The sequence below is a fragment of the Gekko japonicus genome, unplaced genomic scaffold, assembly GCF_001447785.1.
Source record: "Gekko japonicus isolate JY-2015 unplaced genomic scaffold, Gekko_japonicus_V1.1 scaffold1649, whole genome shotgun sequence".
Taxonomy (NCBI): domain Eukaryota; kingdom Metazoa; phylum Chordata; class Lepidosauria; order Squamata; family Gekkonidae; genus Gekko; species Gekko japonicus.
Genome location: NW_015160262.1, coordinates 211,413 through 227,485, shown reverse-complemented (window position 1 = coordinate 227,485; position 16,073 = coordinate 211,413). Strand labels below are relative to the sequence as shown.

At 45.4% G+C, this 16,073-nt stretch overlaps 2 protein-coding genes across 2 annotated transcripts in view; one reads left to right on the top strand and one right to left on the bottom strand.

Annotated features, from left to right (window-relative positions):
- Positions 1-6,677: 6,677 nt before the first annotated feature.
- RGS9BP (regulator of G-protein signaling 9 binding protein) lies at positions 6,678-8,587 on the bottom strand. The gene has a single exon (XM_015414864.1). It carries the CDS (start codon positions 8,366-8,368, stop codon positions 7,658-7,660), a length of 711 nt encoding a protein of 236 aa, XP_015270350.1. The 5' UTR covers positions 8,369-8,587; the 3' UTR covers positions 6,678-7,657.
- Positions 8,588-9,123: 536 nt separating this feature from the next.
- Positions 9,124-16,073, top strand: part of ANKRD27 (ankyrin repeat domain 27) — a 75,693-nt gene continuing 68,743 nt past the window's right edge. Inside the window, exon 1 of the mRNA XM_015414812.1 lies at positions 9,124-9,213. The gene's annotated coding sequence lies outside the window, so the exon portion shown is untranslated. The remainder of the gene's footprint in view (positions 9,214-16,073) is intronic.

Below are 16,073 nucleotides of genomic sequence, written 5' to 3'. Positions count from 1 at the left end.
CAGTTAAATTTTGGAATCTCAAAAGTTTGACACTTTGGTCTCGCAGAAATACAACAATAAGTTCTTCTCAGGGCATATACTAGAATTTACAATGATTTTCTGGATCTCATGCAACATTTTACTTTAACAGTGAAAGGCTGAATTTGAGTTATTTGCCTCATCTAAGAGATTCAGTATGCAGTATAACTGATTGATAAACTTATGCCCAGACATCTGTCATTTTTAAAAAAGACTGCTGCAAACAGACTGGCAAGTTAACAGAACAGACTTTATTTTAAATAAATAACAGCAATGGGCTTGATCCCAATGGAAAGCAACATTCTTACACAAATAGAATGGTGCCAGCTCATTGCAATAATTTAACACTTCCACATTCATACTAAAGTGATTCCGTAACACAGATTGGGGGGGAAATGGAAATAAAAATCAGATGTTCTTCCCCCCCCCTCTTTTGTATTGAACGCTTATAATCGCTGGGCTACTATCACAGCCAAAATGCTTCACTTTATCATACTCTGTAAATTACAGTAAAGTTTGATCTGTAAAAAAACAACCCCTTCTTTACAAAAACGATCCCCCCCCCGTGTTTTCGAATGAAAATATACATTCTTAACAACAATAACAATTGGTAAGGCTGTAAACATGGGAGAATCATCAGGACTTTTTTAAAAAAAATTAAAAGTGATTTCAAACAAAAGCCCCCAAACTAGCCTTTGAATTAATATGTTTCTCTTTACAATGTATTCAGCAGATCAATAAATTAGCATTCTAATGGCTGCACCACTTTTAACGTCTTTGCTGATCAGCTCTTATTTCTTAAAAAATAGTCAACTATAAAATAGTTCACAGCAATTGAGGTAGGCCTCTGAAAACCTTCTGGAAGGGACGGGGGACACGCCAGGCTTCCATTTTAGTCAGCGGCAAATAACGATGGGTTTGGTGAAACTGGGTTTTGATTTGGATGACCCGAGAAGAACAATAGGTACTAACAATCCTTCAAATGTATTCCAAGTTAGTTTTCAGGAGAACTGTTACCATACCACTCTATGTACACAAAAACATCCAACCTCAGGTAGTTTGTTTTCTGTTATTTCTTAATCGTAGGGAGAGCAGATGTAAAGGAGGATGTGTCCCTCCCCCCCAGTACTTTTTATAGGTTGCAATCTTAAGAAGAACACTCTTCTAAGAATAAGCCCCATTGAATGAAATAGGACTTACATCTGAATAGACTTGCTCAGGTGTTTCAGCCTCGTGCACAGCAAACTGAACCTGCAAAACGGCAACCTTTTATATAACTGCTATAGGTTCATCTGATCACCTTCATCAACCATAGGCTACACAGCTGTGCCACTGTCACATTGTACATGCAGTTGTACTGGGCCTGCCTGGGACATTAATGTGGGGGACATTAGCGAATTAGATGGTGAGAATCCTGTGTCACTCAAGTCTATCTTTAGACACTCAAGTCTACAGACATTAACCTAAGCCCAGATGAAAGTAGTGATGTTCTTGCGGAACAGATAAGTTAATGAGATGTAAACTTACAGTATGGCCTAAGAAGTACAAATTGTAAATCGGGGGGGCTGGCTTTGTATTAACTTGGATAAATTGATCCATTTTAAAGCATGTTTACCTAAAAAAAGCCCCACTTATTTAAAGGAAAATAACCCGAATATATGTTCTGGGGAAAGGAGTCTGAATTAGTCACAGCAGAATAAAGAGTTATTTGCCCAAGCAATACCTCTTGTTCAGTCACAAATTTACAGAGAAAGCTCCTGGATCATCTGCAAAACAAATGGGGCAGATTTACACTTTAGAAACCTAGATCTGAGTCCAGTAGCACCTTAGAGTCCACATTTTCAGGGTATAAGCTTTCAAAAGGCAAAGCTCCCTTCATCAGATGCAGGAATTATAGTGGGTACCAAAGCCCTTTAGCTTCCTAGATGTGGAATTCTCAGTTGTTTCAAAACTTAAGAGTACAATAGTGATCCTCCAGCTATGAATGAATGAGCAAAGAAGGTAGAACTTGTTCTTGATTGATACTTGTTAACAGCCATCCAACTATGCAGAATGATGATCCTCCTGTGGTTTTCCCCTTCCATGTTTCACAACTTAATCTATGAACCAGTAAGAGAGCTTTATGTGCAGGCATAAAAGATGCCCCTGGGTCACATGGCAGAGAAATGTCTAGCCCTTGCAGTCATGAACATAGCCTTGGCCTCCTCTCAGTTTACGTGAAATGACGGTCAGACTCAATATCAGCCATTTGAGCCTGTCTGTGTACAGCTAGTCAGGCACAGTATCACCAATAAATCTACACAGTTTGGGTATTATCTCTGTAGTTTCAAATAACAGCCCCAATTCAATCCTCAGTACCCTTTCCCCCCAAACTTGAATGTAAGCAAGGCTGCAATTGTAGGAGTCAGCTGCCAGTTACATGTCGTTCTATGATCTATTTTTGAGGGTTTCTCTTTCATATATTATGTCAATAGGGGATTCGGGGTGGGGGAAGAGGTGTATTTAGCTCTTTCTCCTTGTTTTGTTTTCCAGCTGAAAATTGCCATCACCCCTAAACTGCTGTTACCTCTCTTCTGAAGGAAAATTTAGTATGACCTGCTTTTGGGGGGAGCAGTTTTCAGTCAGAAAATGGGACCAAGGGAAGGAGTTAAATGCTTTTTCTTCTCCTGTGTCAGATCATCTCCCCCCCCCCCCCCCCCCCTCCCCCCCCCGATATCACAGACTACATTGCTCCAGTGTGAAAGATTAAAGTATTAGTGGGGGGCATATAGAACTGCAGATGAGACACAATTCTGCCCTCAAGTGCATTTGCTTACTCAACAGAGAAGGACTTACTTTTGCAAGTCTACCCAGAATTCTACTCAAGACTATATAGTGGGGCTCGCTCTCCCAGCAAAGTGTTGTTAGGACAGCACTGTAAGTCTCAGCTGGCAGCAACCTGCACAAAGCTAAGAGATTTTCTGATCTCAACCGAACATTTTGCAATTGTTCCTGCAACACACACAGCTGGTTTCACTGCCCTGGCTAATGGATGGTATGATGGCCCCCATCCACTTCCCTCCCTCAGAGACAAGGGGCAATTCTGCACTGGCTTTTCCCTCTGTTGTTTTAACAAACCCACGCTGGAATAGAAATTCCCCTCTACATTTCATGCTACTTTCACTTTCTTTGACCATTGGGTTTTAATGGTACCTTCTGCATAGATTTATGGCCGTTTTATGGCAGTTCAGGGGTTACTTTGCAGTCAGTATGGCTTTGGCCCCGGGGTACACTTTCTTTGAGTATTCTCTGACTCTTTTGATTTCCAGAAAGCTTTGGTTTCCAGAAGGCTGGTACATTCTTTCCAGTACCCAACCCCCTTCTCTGGAAATACCAGTACTCCTCTTGAGTTTTTAACTGACTCTTAATGTCTCCAAAGGCAGTTTCTAACCACACTAGAACTGGGATCTCTGTAGTCTTCAGAGGTATCACCCTGTTTAGACTGGGTAGGGAAATTCTTTCTCTCTCTTGAAGATCTGTCCCTTTCCCTTGGCCCAAATGGGAATCTCTGTCTAACTACCCACTCGTCCTGGCCAACTTTCCGTAGTTCTCCTGTCTCTCTTAAACTGCTCTCAGTCAGGGCTGAATTTTGAATGAATTCTCCTCACTATCCAGTTCAGAAATCTTTTCTCTGTTCAACTGATGCTAACCAATCAGATTGCTTGGAGCAACCTGTCACTCAAGGCTCTCTGTTTCTGTGAAGAATTAACCCTTCGCAGTCTTTTAGTTGTTTGAACAGCACTTATAAGCTTCTTAAAAGTGCACCAGGAGCCTTTTAATCTAAAGAATGTGACTTAAGGAAGATGAATGGGTCAATTGTAAACATATTTGGGTAGAAACAAGTCAGTCATAAGCCTCCCCCCATCTGTGCACAGTAAAGTCAGTTGGTAAATAAACAAAATATTCTCCATAAATATCAGTCTGATGGGCAACCTCATCCTGAACAGGTTAAACTGGAAATGTCTATTAGCTTGCTTAGAATGAGATGTTTAGCGAGGGCTCTGTTGTAGACTTTGCAGTAAATGTATTCAGGATTGGTCAGCAAATTGGTTTAAAGCCAACTATTTTGGTTCAATGATTTCTTAATAGCTGATTAAAACTACAATTGTACCTAAACATGTTCAGAGAAATGCAGACCATATTGGCTAACACTGGCAGCCTATTCCTATGAATGGTTACTCAGAAGTAAGTCTTACTGTTCTCAGTGGGGTTTACGGAGGATTGCCGCTCAGCTTCCTGATCCTGTGCTAATGTATTCTTAAATTAATCCCACATTTCAATGCACGCTGTGCTCCTACGCACACTTACTAAGTTCCATCAGACTCAGGGTTGCACATATCCAGGTGCAAAGATGTTAAGGGCGCTAGCATCCCAACCCTAAACATGGGATACAGTAGTTCCTTTGAAAGCAATAGGACCTACTAACACGCACTGTGGTTAAGATACTTGCCTTAAATTAATAAATTAAAATATTTATATTCTGCCTTTTTCTTTGGATTTAAGGGGGCTAAAATTCCAGCAGTTACAAAATATGATAAAACCAGGGGAAACAGCAGTAATAATACTAAAGTACTCCAATAGAACAGTTTGGCTAGTTGTTTAGTGCCTTTACTTCAGAGCGACTGTGCTTACTATGGAGGTGTAAGTCTGGTGGTAGTGGAAAGTGCCATCAAGTCATAGCTGACTTATGGCAACCCCGTGGGATTTTCAAGGCAAGAGACGTTCAGAGGTGGTTTGCCATTGCCTCTCTCTCCATCCCAATTCTGGTATTCCCTGGAGGTCTCCCATCCAAGGCTAACCCGACTTAGCTTCCGAGATCTGAGCAGATTGGGCTGGCCTGGGCTATCCAGGTCAGGGCAGGTGTAAGATTAGTGATGGCTAATAGTTTGATCTAGATATAGGCATGGAACCACCAGAGGGTTTCTGTGAACAGAAGGGGAAGTGAATTTCACTGACCCCCCCCCAGGTGTTCCTGGAGAGGGGGGGGTCCTCTGTTCGCCAGGAGGGGCACTTCAGGCTACAGTAGAAGCAGGGAGGAGAAGAGATCATGCTCCATAGATGGAAATCCCTCCTGTCTGCAAAAACGACTAGTGGATCCAAAGCCATAATGAGCTACAATTGGACCATCCCGGTCAGCATAATCTACGACAGCATCTCAATGGTTTTAAGAGGTAACCCAGCTGTGTTACCTAAAATCATTTAACTGGAAATGCCAAAAATTGAGCTAGGGAATCACAGACCACATGGTTTGCATTTATCACTGCTAACCCAGGCACAGAAGATACATCATCACTGTTAGAGAAAGTAACACAAGACCTTAATTTAGACCTAGGGGTTTGGATGAGTGTTTTTGTTTTCATGCATATAAAGTCTGCAGAGTGCAATTTTAACCTGTAAACTCTCTCTTATTTCAATTAACAATCTCACTCTTTATTAAGAGCAAGTGTAAAAATGTGTTTTATGTGCATTAACAGAGCGAAATCCTTCTAAACAGAGTTATGCCCTTCTAATCCTAATGGATAGAAGAGTTTAACTATGTTTGGGATTGCCCTGTAAACTACTCCCTGTTGCTGCTTAAGAGTTAGGGGGAAATGTTATTTGAATAAGTTAGAATTCTATATTGAAAAATGTCCATATGATTTTGAATAAGAGAGCTGCTTGCTGAATAAACTGTCTTCAACAAGTAATTGTGACTAAAAGGCAGCAACTCTTCAGATTAAAATCTTTATGAGCAGAGCCTTTCCTACTCAGGAAAACAGGCATTTCTGGTGTACTTCATGAATCCACTGTAAATAACAGATTTATATAATCCATAAAGAAATGTACTTTAGATATAATATCTGAGTTGGAAGCTGATAAATCTCAGATCATGTGTGTGTGTTCTGTGTGTGCTTCGTAAAGGAGGAAAATTTGTTATAAGGTTTACATTCTTATTACATTTAAGACTCTCAAGTATCATGGGCCTCCTGTCAGCTACAGACCCAAATGCTGCTATCCAAGTCACAGTAGCACACTTGGGTATGTCAAGATTACAAGATTGGTTCTAATCTTCTCAAGTCCTGCAGGTACCTATTTAGATCCCATTAAGAGATGCACATGTGCAAACATCTGACTGTCAACGTGAGGCCAAGCATCTACTTCTACTGTAGAAACAAACGGGAGATTGAATCTTACATGATTTCAAATGGCCTGTATACTTTTTAAATTTAAATAAAGCTGTAAATTACTTCTAGATCACCCTGACACTTCATTCTTGACATGAGTGGAACTTAACTTCCATGCAACTGTGTTCATAACCCAAGATCACAGTGTGATCCCGAAGGTGCTGTCTGGAAAGTGTTCAGACAAGAGCATGAGAATTTAAGACTTCAATCTTAAGCACTTAGTAAGGAGTCCTATTTATCTTACTTCTGAGTAAACATGATTAGCATCTTCCTTATGGATTCACCAGTCTCACTGTTGCATTGCAGTGTAGCAACCATGATTCAGAGAAGTTGTACAGCACAATCCTTTTTGTTCATTAGAAAATACATTCCATTGAGGCATTCCCCAAGGTTATTATGCAGAAGACTTCAGTCTTAAATACCAGTGAAGCAAATTACAAATACACATAGCTGGAAGACAACCTTACTAAATACAATGTGGCGTACTTTCTGGTAAGGATGGTCAGAAGTGTAGCACCTATGGCCTTTAACCCAATGGGAGTGGGGGGGGAATGAACCTGTGTGCCCCCTTCCCCCCGGAATGGGCTTATGGGTTTTAACAATGAACCAGGGGCTCTGCCCAAGAACATGTAATAAAATAGGGAACTGAAAACTGGATGTCTTAAGATCTCAGTAACTGATGTATAAATCGTTTTCTCTGCAGACCTGGATTGCCTTGCATTTGTTCCTGCACATACAGTTCAGGTCTGCACACCATTTGGTTCTAAACACCAGATTCTCAACCTTAGCTCCAAAGGATAAAAAAATACAGTTGGTTACTTCCTTTTGAAGGATAAGAGATTTGTTTTTCTCAGGACTCCGCATCCTTTATGTTCGTAGGAGGAAAAATATATAAATCCCTGAAGTCCTTCCACTTTGCCACCTAATTCATGCCCACCCTCAAATCCTGTGCTGTGGATAAAAAGGGACGCAAACTGCAGCCAATTGGTGAACAATTGGTGTTTAGTTACTGAGAATAGTCCTCTATAAATAGCAGTCAAATCCCTGCTCCAGCAGGCAGTTTTAATACCCACATATTATTAACCACAAAGAGGCCAGCAAACAGATGCTTGGCTCAATCCTAGGCATGTCTACTCAGAAGTAAATCCCATGGCGTTCAGTGGTGATTACTCCCAGGTAAACGTACAGTGTGTTTTTCTCCTCTGTTTGCAAAGGGAGGTGCATCTTGTATCAATTGTTCTTTAAAGCTAGAATATTGCGAAGAAAGATCTTTCCCCACCCCACTGAGGGTCCGATCAGATTCCACCTTCCCTCTCCAGCAGGGAGATCCACTCTGGTACATCCTTGGCTCAGCAAAAAACTGTATTCTCAGGGTGCAAAACCCCTTCTCCTCTCCCTCCCCCCGATCATCTTTCCCGGGTCCTGCACCTCAGCCCTTAGGAGAGTTTCACCACGCACACCGCCAGGACGACGGCGATCAGGAGGACGGCCGAGAAAACGGAGCCGGCCACCGCTTTGCGAGCATTGCAATAGGACTTGCTCTCCACTTCGATCATGCCGATGGAGGAGGCGGCCACGCTGATGGCGGAGTTGAGCTCGGCCCCGGGGTCCTGCTTGGCCTCCACCGTCCACTGCGGGACGTTGACCTTCATCTCCATCTCGTACATCATCTCCCCGACCTGGTTGATCTCGTTCTCCAGGTCTTTCAGGTCCACCACGTCGATGTTGTGGTCGGCGTCGTACTTCATGTTCTGGACGCTCATGGCCCGGGCGGCCACGCCGGAGGTGCCGCCGCTCATGCCCGTCTGCATCAGGTGCTTCTTGGGCACGTTGAGGGGGAACTCCTGGCCCAGCTCCAGGGCCCTCTTCATGTCGGTCTCCAAGATCTCCATGCAGGACGTGAAGAGGACCCAGAGCCGCTCGAACTCCGCCCGGTCCTCCTTGCTGACCGTCTTGTCCCGCAAGGCCGCCGTCAGCTTGTTCCGGTTGGCCACCGCCAGCTCCTGGGCTTTCTGCCGGGTCTTCTTCAGCTCCTCGCGCAGGTTCTGCGAGTCCGAGGTGCCCCCGATGGTCAGCACCAGCTGCCGGTAGCAGGCAGTCACTTTGTTGAGCGCGTCCAGCAGCGCTTTGCACTCCTCTTTCACCATGGCGCACGCTGGTGAGGGCGGCCGGGCCGGCGGGCAAGCTGCTGGCGACCGACGGCGCGCCTCCGCCTCCTCCTTTTCCTCTCCGCCCGCTTCGCCTCCCGCAGGTCAGCCCGAATTACTCGACAGCCGCCTCCGGACCGCGCAACGCATGGCCGGAGCCCCCCAAGCGCGCCTTCGCCGGGAGCCCCGCGCTGCTCACCAAGCCGTCGAGTCTGCAAGAAGCCCGGGCGCTTGGAGAGGATCTCGGGGCGCGGGAAACAGCATCGCCCGGCGGCGGCGGCGGCTCTCCAACATCTCCGGGGAGACCGCCTCTTCCCTTCTGCGCAGCCGACTGCAGGGAGAAAAGGCGCAACGCACGAAAGCCCACTTCAGACGGCGAGCGCCCTGCCTGGATCCACCACTGTCTCCTTAAGCGCGCGGCTCCGCCTCGACCCCGGCAGCGCTCTCCCGAAGGCGGCAGCGCCCGGGCTGGCGGAGTTAAATAGCGCACAGCTGGGAACCTCTGGCGCAGTCACATGGAGCTCGCCAGGAAGAAGTCACCCCGCCGCAGCCCGGCTCCCTTCTCCGCCGCTGCCCGCGCGTCTGGTTCGGCCAGCGGCCCCGCCTTCCACCGCGGGCCTCCCCGAAGTTCCGCCTTCCCCGGCTGCTGATTGAGCGGACGTGGCCTGAGCGGCTGCGGGGAAATCCGGCGTATTGGCTCAGCCGCCGGGCAGAACCCGCCTCGGTCGCCTGGCTAGGAAGAGGTAGGGCTTGGTTGGAGGAGGGCAAGCGGCGCCGCTGCTAAAGGGGGGCGACCGGGGGGGGGGGCGAAGCGAAGGAGACGCGGAACCATGCCCCCCTCGTGAGTAAGTAACAGGAGAGGGAAGGGGACTCGCGCCATTCCGTCCTGGCTGGGGAGAGGGGTGAGCTCTCGGAAGGGGGTGCCTTGGTCGCCCAGGCCTTTCCCGAGGTGTTTGTCCGCTCCGGCAGGGGAGGGTTAGCAGAGGTAAGAGGGGAAGGAAACTTCGGCGCTTTGGTGGGTGGCTTTATGAGACTTGCGACTCCCTTCCTTAAGGCCGCGTTTCTCTCTCTGCCCCCCCCCCGTCTGTCTTTAAAGTCTTAAGGGGCTAGGGGACCCTGCCCTTGAGCTTCCAGGTGCTTTCCAGAGGAAGCTAAGTGGTAAGGTGACGGAGTGTATTTAAGAGCAGGTGTGTTTCCAGGGCTCCTTTTTAAAACGACTTCTCTTTTTGAAGAACCTGCCGTATGGACCTGACATCTTTTGAGCTGGAGTAGTATTTCTAGTGGGATACACTCTACTGCCGGTGACTTCTAACCTACTCTGTGTTGCCAACTAAAGGCTTTTGCAAAGGAATGTAAGGAATTCTTGTACTGCAGTTTCTGTTCATGGGAAGCCTGGACTTTTGATGGGGGGGGTTTTCTTCTTCTGAACTTGTATTTTGTGGTGACATTTACATTTGGAGGGGAAAGGTGTGTGTATTGGTAGCAGTCTGTTTGTGGGGTGAATAAAATTTGCCCTGCCTTTTAAACTGTTTATGATGATGTAGTTTCCTGAAAGGCCGAGGGTGTGATATAATTAAATCACTTAAGTGGTTTATTCCCTAGGCAAGAAATGAAGGCTGCAATCCTGTGTGATTCAGTGCATCTGGGTTAGCAGCTGTGCAGCCCTATGCAATCTGACCGAACTTGCTTAGGAGTAAGTCCTTCTCAGTGGCATTTCCTCGTTCCTAGGATGCACTAGCAGGGCTTAAGAGCTGGGAGCATTATGGTGTTGTCAAAATTACGACTCTTAACAAAACCTTATAATTTGGGAGCTCTGTGGAAGTCTTGCCCTTTTGTTTTCGTCAAAGTAGTTTTTTTTTAACCAGAGTTTTAAAAAGTGTTGTGAGGAACAAAGCACTTTTTGTAAGGAGCTGCAATCCGTATCCTGTGGAAGTCTAACTCTCCCTGTACTTTGATATTAGTACTATTAATACTACTTCAAAAACTTGGTCTCTTGCCTTTCTGTTGTTGTTGTTTTGCCATCAAGTCCCAGTTGACTTATGGTGACCCTGTAGGGTTTTCAAGGCAAAAGACATTCAGAGGTGTTTTGCCATTGCCTGGCTCTGCGTAGAGACCCTTTACTCTCTTGGTGGTCTCCCATCCAAATAGTAGCCAGAGCTGACCCTGCTTAGCATCTCATAGCATAGATCTGATGATATCAGCCTAGCCTGGGCTATCCAGATTGGGGTACCACACATCTGAGCTGTGGTCCTCATCCACGTGGAAGCTGGATCGAACCTGGTGTTTTGGTGGGGATCTGCTGTTCTGGGTTCCAGTATGAAGGATAGCATTTCGTGAAACGCTTGTGTTTCCAAGAGCCACGCTTGTTCTGTGTGAGATCACCAAAACAACATAGCGAGCATAGTTGTTCAATGAGAAATGCTTACTCATGCACAAGGCGCTTCGGAGTTCACATTACAAAGTGATATTGAATCAATGTGGCTGAACAAAGCAGCGCTGCAGTCTTGTAATCTCTCTTTTCCAAGGACTGCGATTAGCTTGAGTGCTGCTTTTGTGGTATGTTACCAAGGCAGAAAATTTGTCAGTGATTTTTTTGAAAATTAGTGTTATTGGATCAGTGCTGGACTAATCCTTGCCGCTCCCAGTGGGTTTGGAATGTGGCTGTCTTGTGCTAGTATATGAAGCACTACAAAGGGTTATTGGTAGACCTAGGTATTGTGCGGGAGTTAGCAAGCCTTGAAAATCTTAGAAAAAGATTATACATTCCTATATATGTTCGGTACAGGCTATAGTCTATGTTCCAGAGGGATACAATTAGCTACTTTACTAATGAAAAGAATTCACCACTTCTCTTCACTTTCTGCAGTGACTTGGCATATACACAAGCCAATCCTAACTAGTTTGGACAGTGGGGGAAATTGTATTTGCTGCTAGGGATGATTAAATTACCTGGTTGGTATCCTGCTTTGGCTTGCAGATAATCACATTCAAATAGGTAAGATTGAGTATCTTCAATGATTCTTGTTATGGCAGTACTGGATAAAAGCAAATAGACCATTATTAATAGTTTACCAAGCCAGAAGCTGGAGAGCTGTCAGATTTGAATCCAAGATAAGTAAAGGAGAATGTCCTTATTAAATTATCTGCTGTGAATGATAGAACTGCTATGTTGCCTCTCTGAAGCTTGGTGGGAGGTCTTTGCAATTATATTGGACAGAGGTTCCACAGCTGGACATACCTAGCCGCATTAAATGTGCTGTTTTGTTTCTTCACCTAATGGTGTTAGAGGGGTGATGGGCTGGACTTCTTCCATTTTATTGAAGTACAGGTTGGATGCTCTAACTAATGGAAACAGTACACCACCTGTATACCACCTGTGAGTTGGTTGGAAGCAATTTTTTTTTAATTACTTTTAAAACTTGTAGATTCTGTCTTCCCTTAACAAATCGATTTAGAGCCAGTGTGGTGTAGTGGTTGGAGTGTCAAACTAGAATCCGGGAGACCCAGGTTCAAATCTCCACTCTGCCATGGGAGCTTGCTGGGTGACCTTGGCTTGATCACACACTCTTGACCAGGGGTGTCAAACATGTGGCCTGGGGGCCGGATTAGGCCCCCCGAGGGTTTCTATCAGTGGAACTGATAGTGGAACTATCAGTGGAACTGGCTGTCTTCTGCTGCTTCTTCCAATGCTGCTTCCAATGCTGCTGCATCATTGTAGGTTTGCAGCTTAAAGATACACACCTGAACAGCATACCCAAGATTGCAACAGCACAGACATTTTGATGCAATAATTCAGAGCAAGAGGTGTCGGTTATCAGACACTGTTAAATAAACAAAATATTGCAAGAGTGCTAATGTTTTAAGCATGTTTTTATTTTAACTAAAAAGAAACCCTTTGTGTTTGTGCCCTTTATAAAGTTTATATCTCTGCTACCTGGCATTACGTTTTATGACACACATGGCCCAGCCCAACAAGGTCTCATTTATGTCAGATCCAGCCCTTAAAACAAATGCATTTAACACCCCTGCTGTAGCCTAACCTACCTCATGGGGTTGTTATAAGTGTAAAACAGTTATGTTAGCCACTTTGGGTCCCCATGGGGGAGAAACGTGGGGGTATAAAGGTAGTAAATAAATAGAATGTCAGAGTAGTGAGGCATGGTAAGAAGCTGTGACGTGGTCTGTGAAACTTTCCCCTTACGTTTAGGAAGATGGCTGGGCTGGAAATCTCCCTGGTGTGGTAGTCCTGTGTTTGGGGAGGGGGGTGAGTTCACGGGGGGGGGTGTCTCACTATAGGAGATTCGTTTTCTGCCCATGTTTTGAAGCAGAGCTCTTCCAGAACACAAGTATAGCAAGGCCATTTCTTCAGAATGTATATTTTGACTCTCTCATGAAACTTCCCATGTTTACATGAGCCAGTCATTATGCTTCAGCCTAACCTATCTTGCAGGATTGTTCTAAAGATGAAATGGGGTAGCTGCTTGGCAAAGCATGGATATGAATGTGAAAGAAGTATAGTCAGGGCAGCCATGGGACTAAGTTTGTTCTTCCCTAAGCCTTCCTGTTAAGCAACAAGGTAGTTCTCTATTTGGAAATTTCCTACCCGTGCCAGTCTCTTCTGTGCAAATGCATAGGCTTCTAATTTCCGTTCCAACTGAAAAGCCCTTTGCCCCTTTACTAGAATACAGTTTCCTCTTTAGAATAAATGCCTGTGAGAGTTGCAGTTGGAATGGCCAGAAGGTGATTGGAGAGGAAGAAGGTGCCAACTGGTCCCAAGATCCAAGGGGGTGGCTTGACTCAACTGAAGCCTGCTCTTGCTCTGTTGCTGCCGAACAGCCGAGAGCTAGTTTACTTGGGATGTGTAATCCCCCATGCTGGGAACTGGAGTAATATTATCACCGTGAACTTCCCCTCTCTCCCTCCCGTCAAAAACCGCCATCTGTCATAACAAAATGATCTTAAATCACCGTGTTCTGGCCTGGATTTTGCATTACGATCTTGTACGCTGGGGGCCAATAGGATTACAGACACCACGCTTAACTAAAATAGGAACCTTCGGGAGTGCGTGCGTGCTTTAGAGCAGCTATTGGGTTTTCCCCTTAACCAAGAGTTAATTTTCAGGTGCCAGTCTCTTGTGCTCTGAATCGCTTGAAGCTTGATTAATGGAACTTCTTACCTAGGAGTACATTTAGGATTGAGGCACTGAATTGATATGTGTGGCAGTATGAGCTGCAGTGGCTCAAGTGGTTAAGATGCTGAACTGCAGGCTGTGGAAGGTCAGTAGTTCAGCAGTTCAAGACCCGAGTTGCCGCATGACGGAGTGAGCTCCTGTCTCTAGTTCCAGCTCCTGCCAACCTAGCAGTTCGAAAGCAAGAAATTGCAAGTAGATAAATAGGTACCACTTCAGTGGGAAGGTAACAGCATTCCGTGCGCCTTGGTGTTTAGTCATGCCGGCCACATGACCACGGAAACGTCTTCGGACAGCGCTGGCTCTTCAGCTTTGAAACGGAGATGAGCACCGCAAGCCTAGAGTCGGATTCGACTGGCTTTCGAGCAAGGGAACCTTTACCTTTTTTATGCAGGTGTAGGCCTGTAGCGCTTCTCTTTGGCGGATCCCCTTTTTTCTTTTAACAAAGGTTCTCCCAATTCCATGGCAGCCTTCTTCAGATGAAACTGAGTCATGAAAAGCATGGGTCTCTTACAGGAAGGAGGAAACTTTTTAGGCTGCAAGAGATGGGATGAAGCATCTGGAAAATCCTTTGTTTCTTCTGGATTACTGTTTTATGCAGAGTTATGCAGATCTAATCCTATCAGTCTCAGGTTTTCCTACTGAATAGACAGCCCCACATTGGGAATATGTAGCAATCTTCTTTAAATTTGCACCTCCTTTAATTGCATGCCTATGGAAGCTGAGCTGCTTTATGTATGTAAAGTACCTGAGATACACGTTGTAAATAAAAGCAAGAGTCGAGTAGCACCTTAAAGGCTAACAAAATTTGTGGCAGGATATGAGCTTTCATGAGTCACTGCTCACTTCATGAAAGCTCATCCCCTGCCACAAAGTTTGTTAGTCTTTAAGGGGCTCCTGGACTCTTGCTCTTTTTTGCTGCTACAGACAGACTAACGTAGCTATCCATCTTGATCTATCTACATTGTAAATAAGTAAATAAGAACACTTTACATATGCAATACTTCTCCAAGCACTTTGATTTTTTAAAAAAAGATATGCTCTACCACAACATGTAACTGGTCTAAGTTTGCTTTACTAGTCGGGTGTTTCCTTCTTCTTTCTGCGTGAACCTGTTCTCCCTACTAGAGCTGCTTTCATATGGGGAGTTTCCTCTACATGGGCAGGAGGAAACCCCCTGCTCTAAAGGGGAGTGTTGTGTCCAAATCTGTACGTAGCTTTTCTGACTCCTGTTCTCCCCCCCCTTTACTCTCATTTTCTCTGAAGTAAAGGGGAAACTATAAAGTATCTGCAAGCGGGACTGTCCGTCTAGGTATCCCCCACAGCTACCTTCAGTTTGTATGTAGACCTTAATTTAGTTTCATACACACTTCACTTTTTCAAATGCTTTTTTGTTTCCTTACTGAGCCATTCTCTAGCTGGGAGGGGAAGAACAACCTTTAAGGGTTGTTGGGGGCTATGCAAAATGCAGGTGTGACAGGATAGAGCAGGATGGGTGGTGGCAGAACATACTCTGTGGGAATAAAGTGTGTGGAGGCTGTTCTAACCCACTGGTGCTCTGCTTGTGCCAGTATTGGGTGTGTTTTCATTAGGGTGGGCATGAACTGCATTTTTGCATTCTGGTTCGTGGCTGAACCATGAACTTATATGAGTTAGGGGATTGGTTTGCAAACCAAGCTGGTATGTAGCCATTCGTCACCTGCGTTTTCTGCTCCTTGGTGCTTTTGGCAGGGAGCAGAAAGCAGGGGCTTTAATAGCTCTGAGCAGAAAGCAAGGGTTCTCCCCACGGAAAGTGATGGAGAGCTGAAAGCAAGGGGTTAAATGGCTTGGAGCTGAGTGGCAGGGAGCAGAAAGCAGGGGTTTAAATGGCTCCAAGCTTGGAGCCATTTAAACCCCTGCTTTCTGCTCTTCATAAACTGCCTTAAAATTCATGGAAATTCATAGTGGCTCTTCAGTTTGTGAACTTCAGTTTGACCAAAATTCATCACAAACTTACATTCACGATCCTGTTCGTGCCCATCCCCAGTTTTCATGCCCCCTGCCCCCATCTGGCAATGGCAGTTGAGCCTGTACGGAGACTCTGCAGTAGACTTTCCTACTTGTATGCAGCAAAATAGCTCGTGCCAGCCTAGGAGGAGGAAAACCTGGGACTTCCCATGTGTTCCAGGGTAGAACAAAGGTAGGTGAGATCACTCTGGGCAGGGAGGGTCCCTCATTCAGAAGGCCGGTATGTGTTCAGAACCGAGCAAACCCTCTTGACTGAGATGAGAGTAGGTTGCAGTCCTTTCTGCTCTGTCCCGATGATTTGGACCTTCTGAAACATCTTTGCTTTCTAAGTGCTGTTTCCCTTGGTGAATCAAAGCAATATTATGTACCTTGGCTCTTCAGGGGTGGCAAGTCTTTCTGGTGGACCCCCGGAGTCTTATTCTCACTGTGTTGTTCGGGAAACACAGGCAGAGCTACTTGCAGGCCAGAAGCATGCATGCTTCTGAAAGTGGCCATTGCGAGTGCTGACCA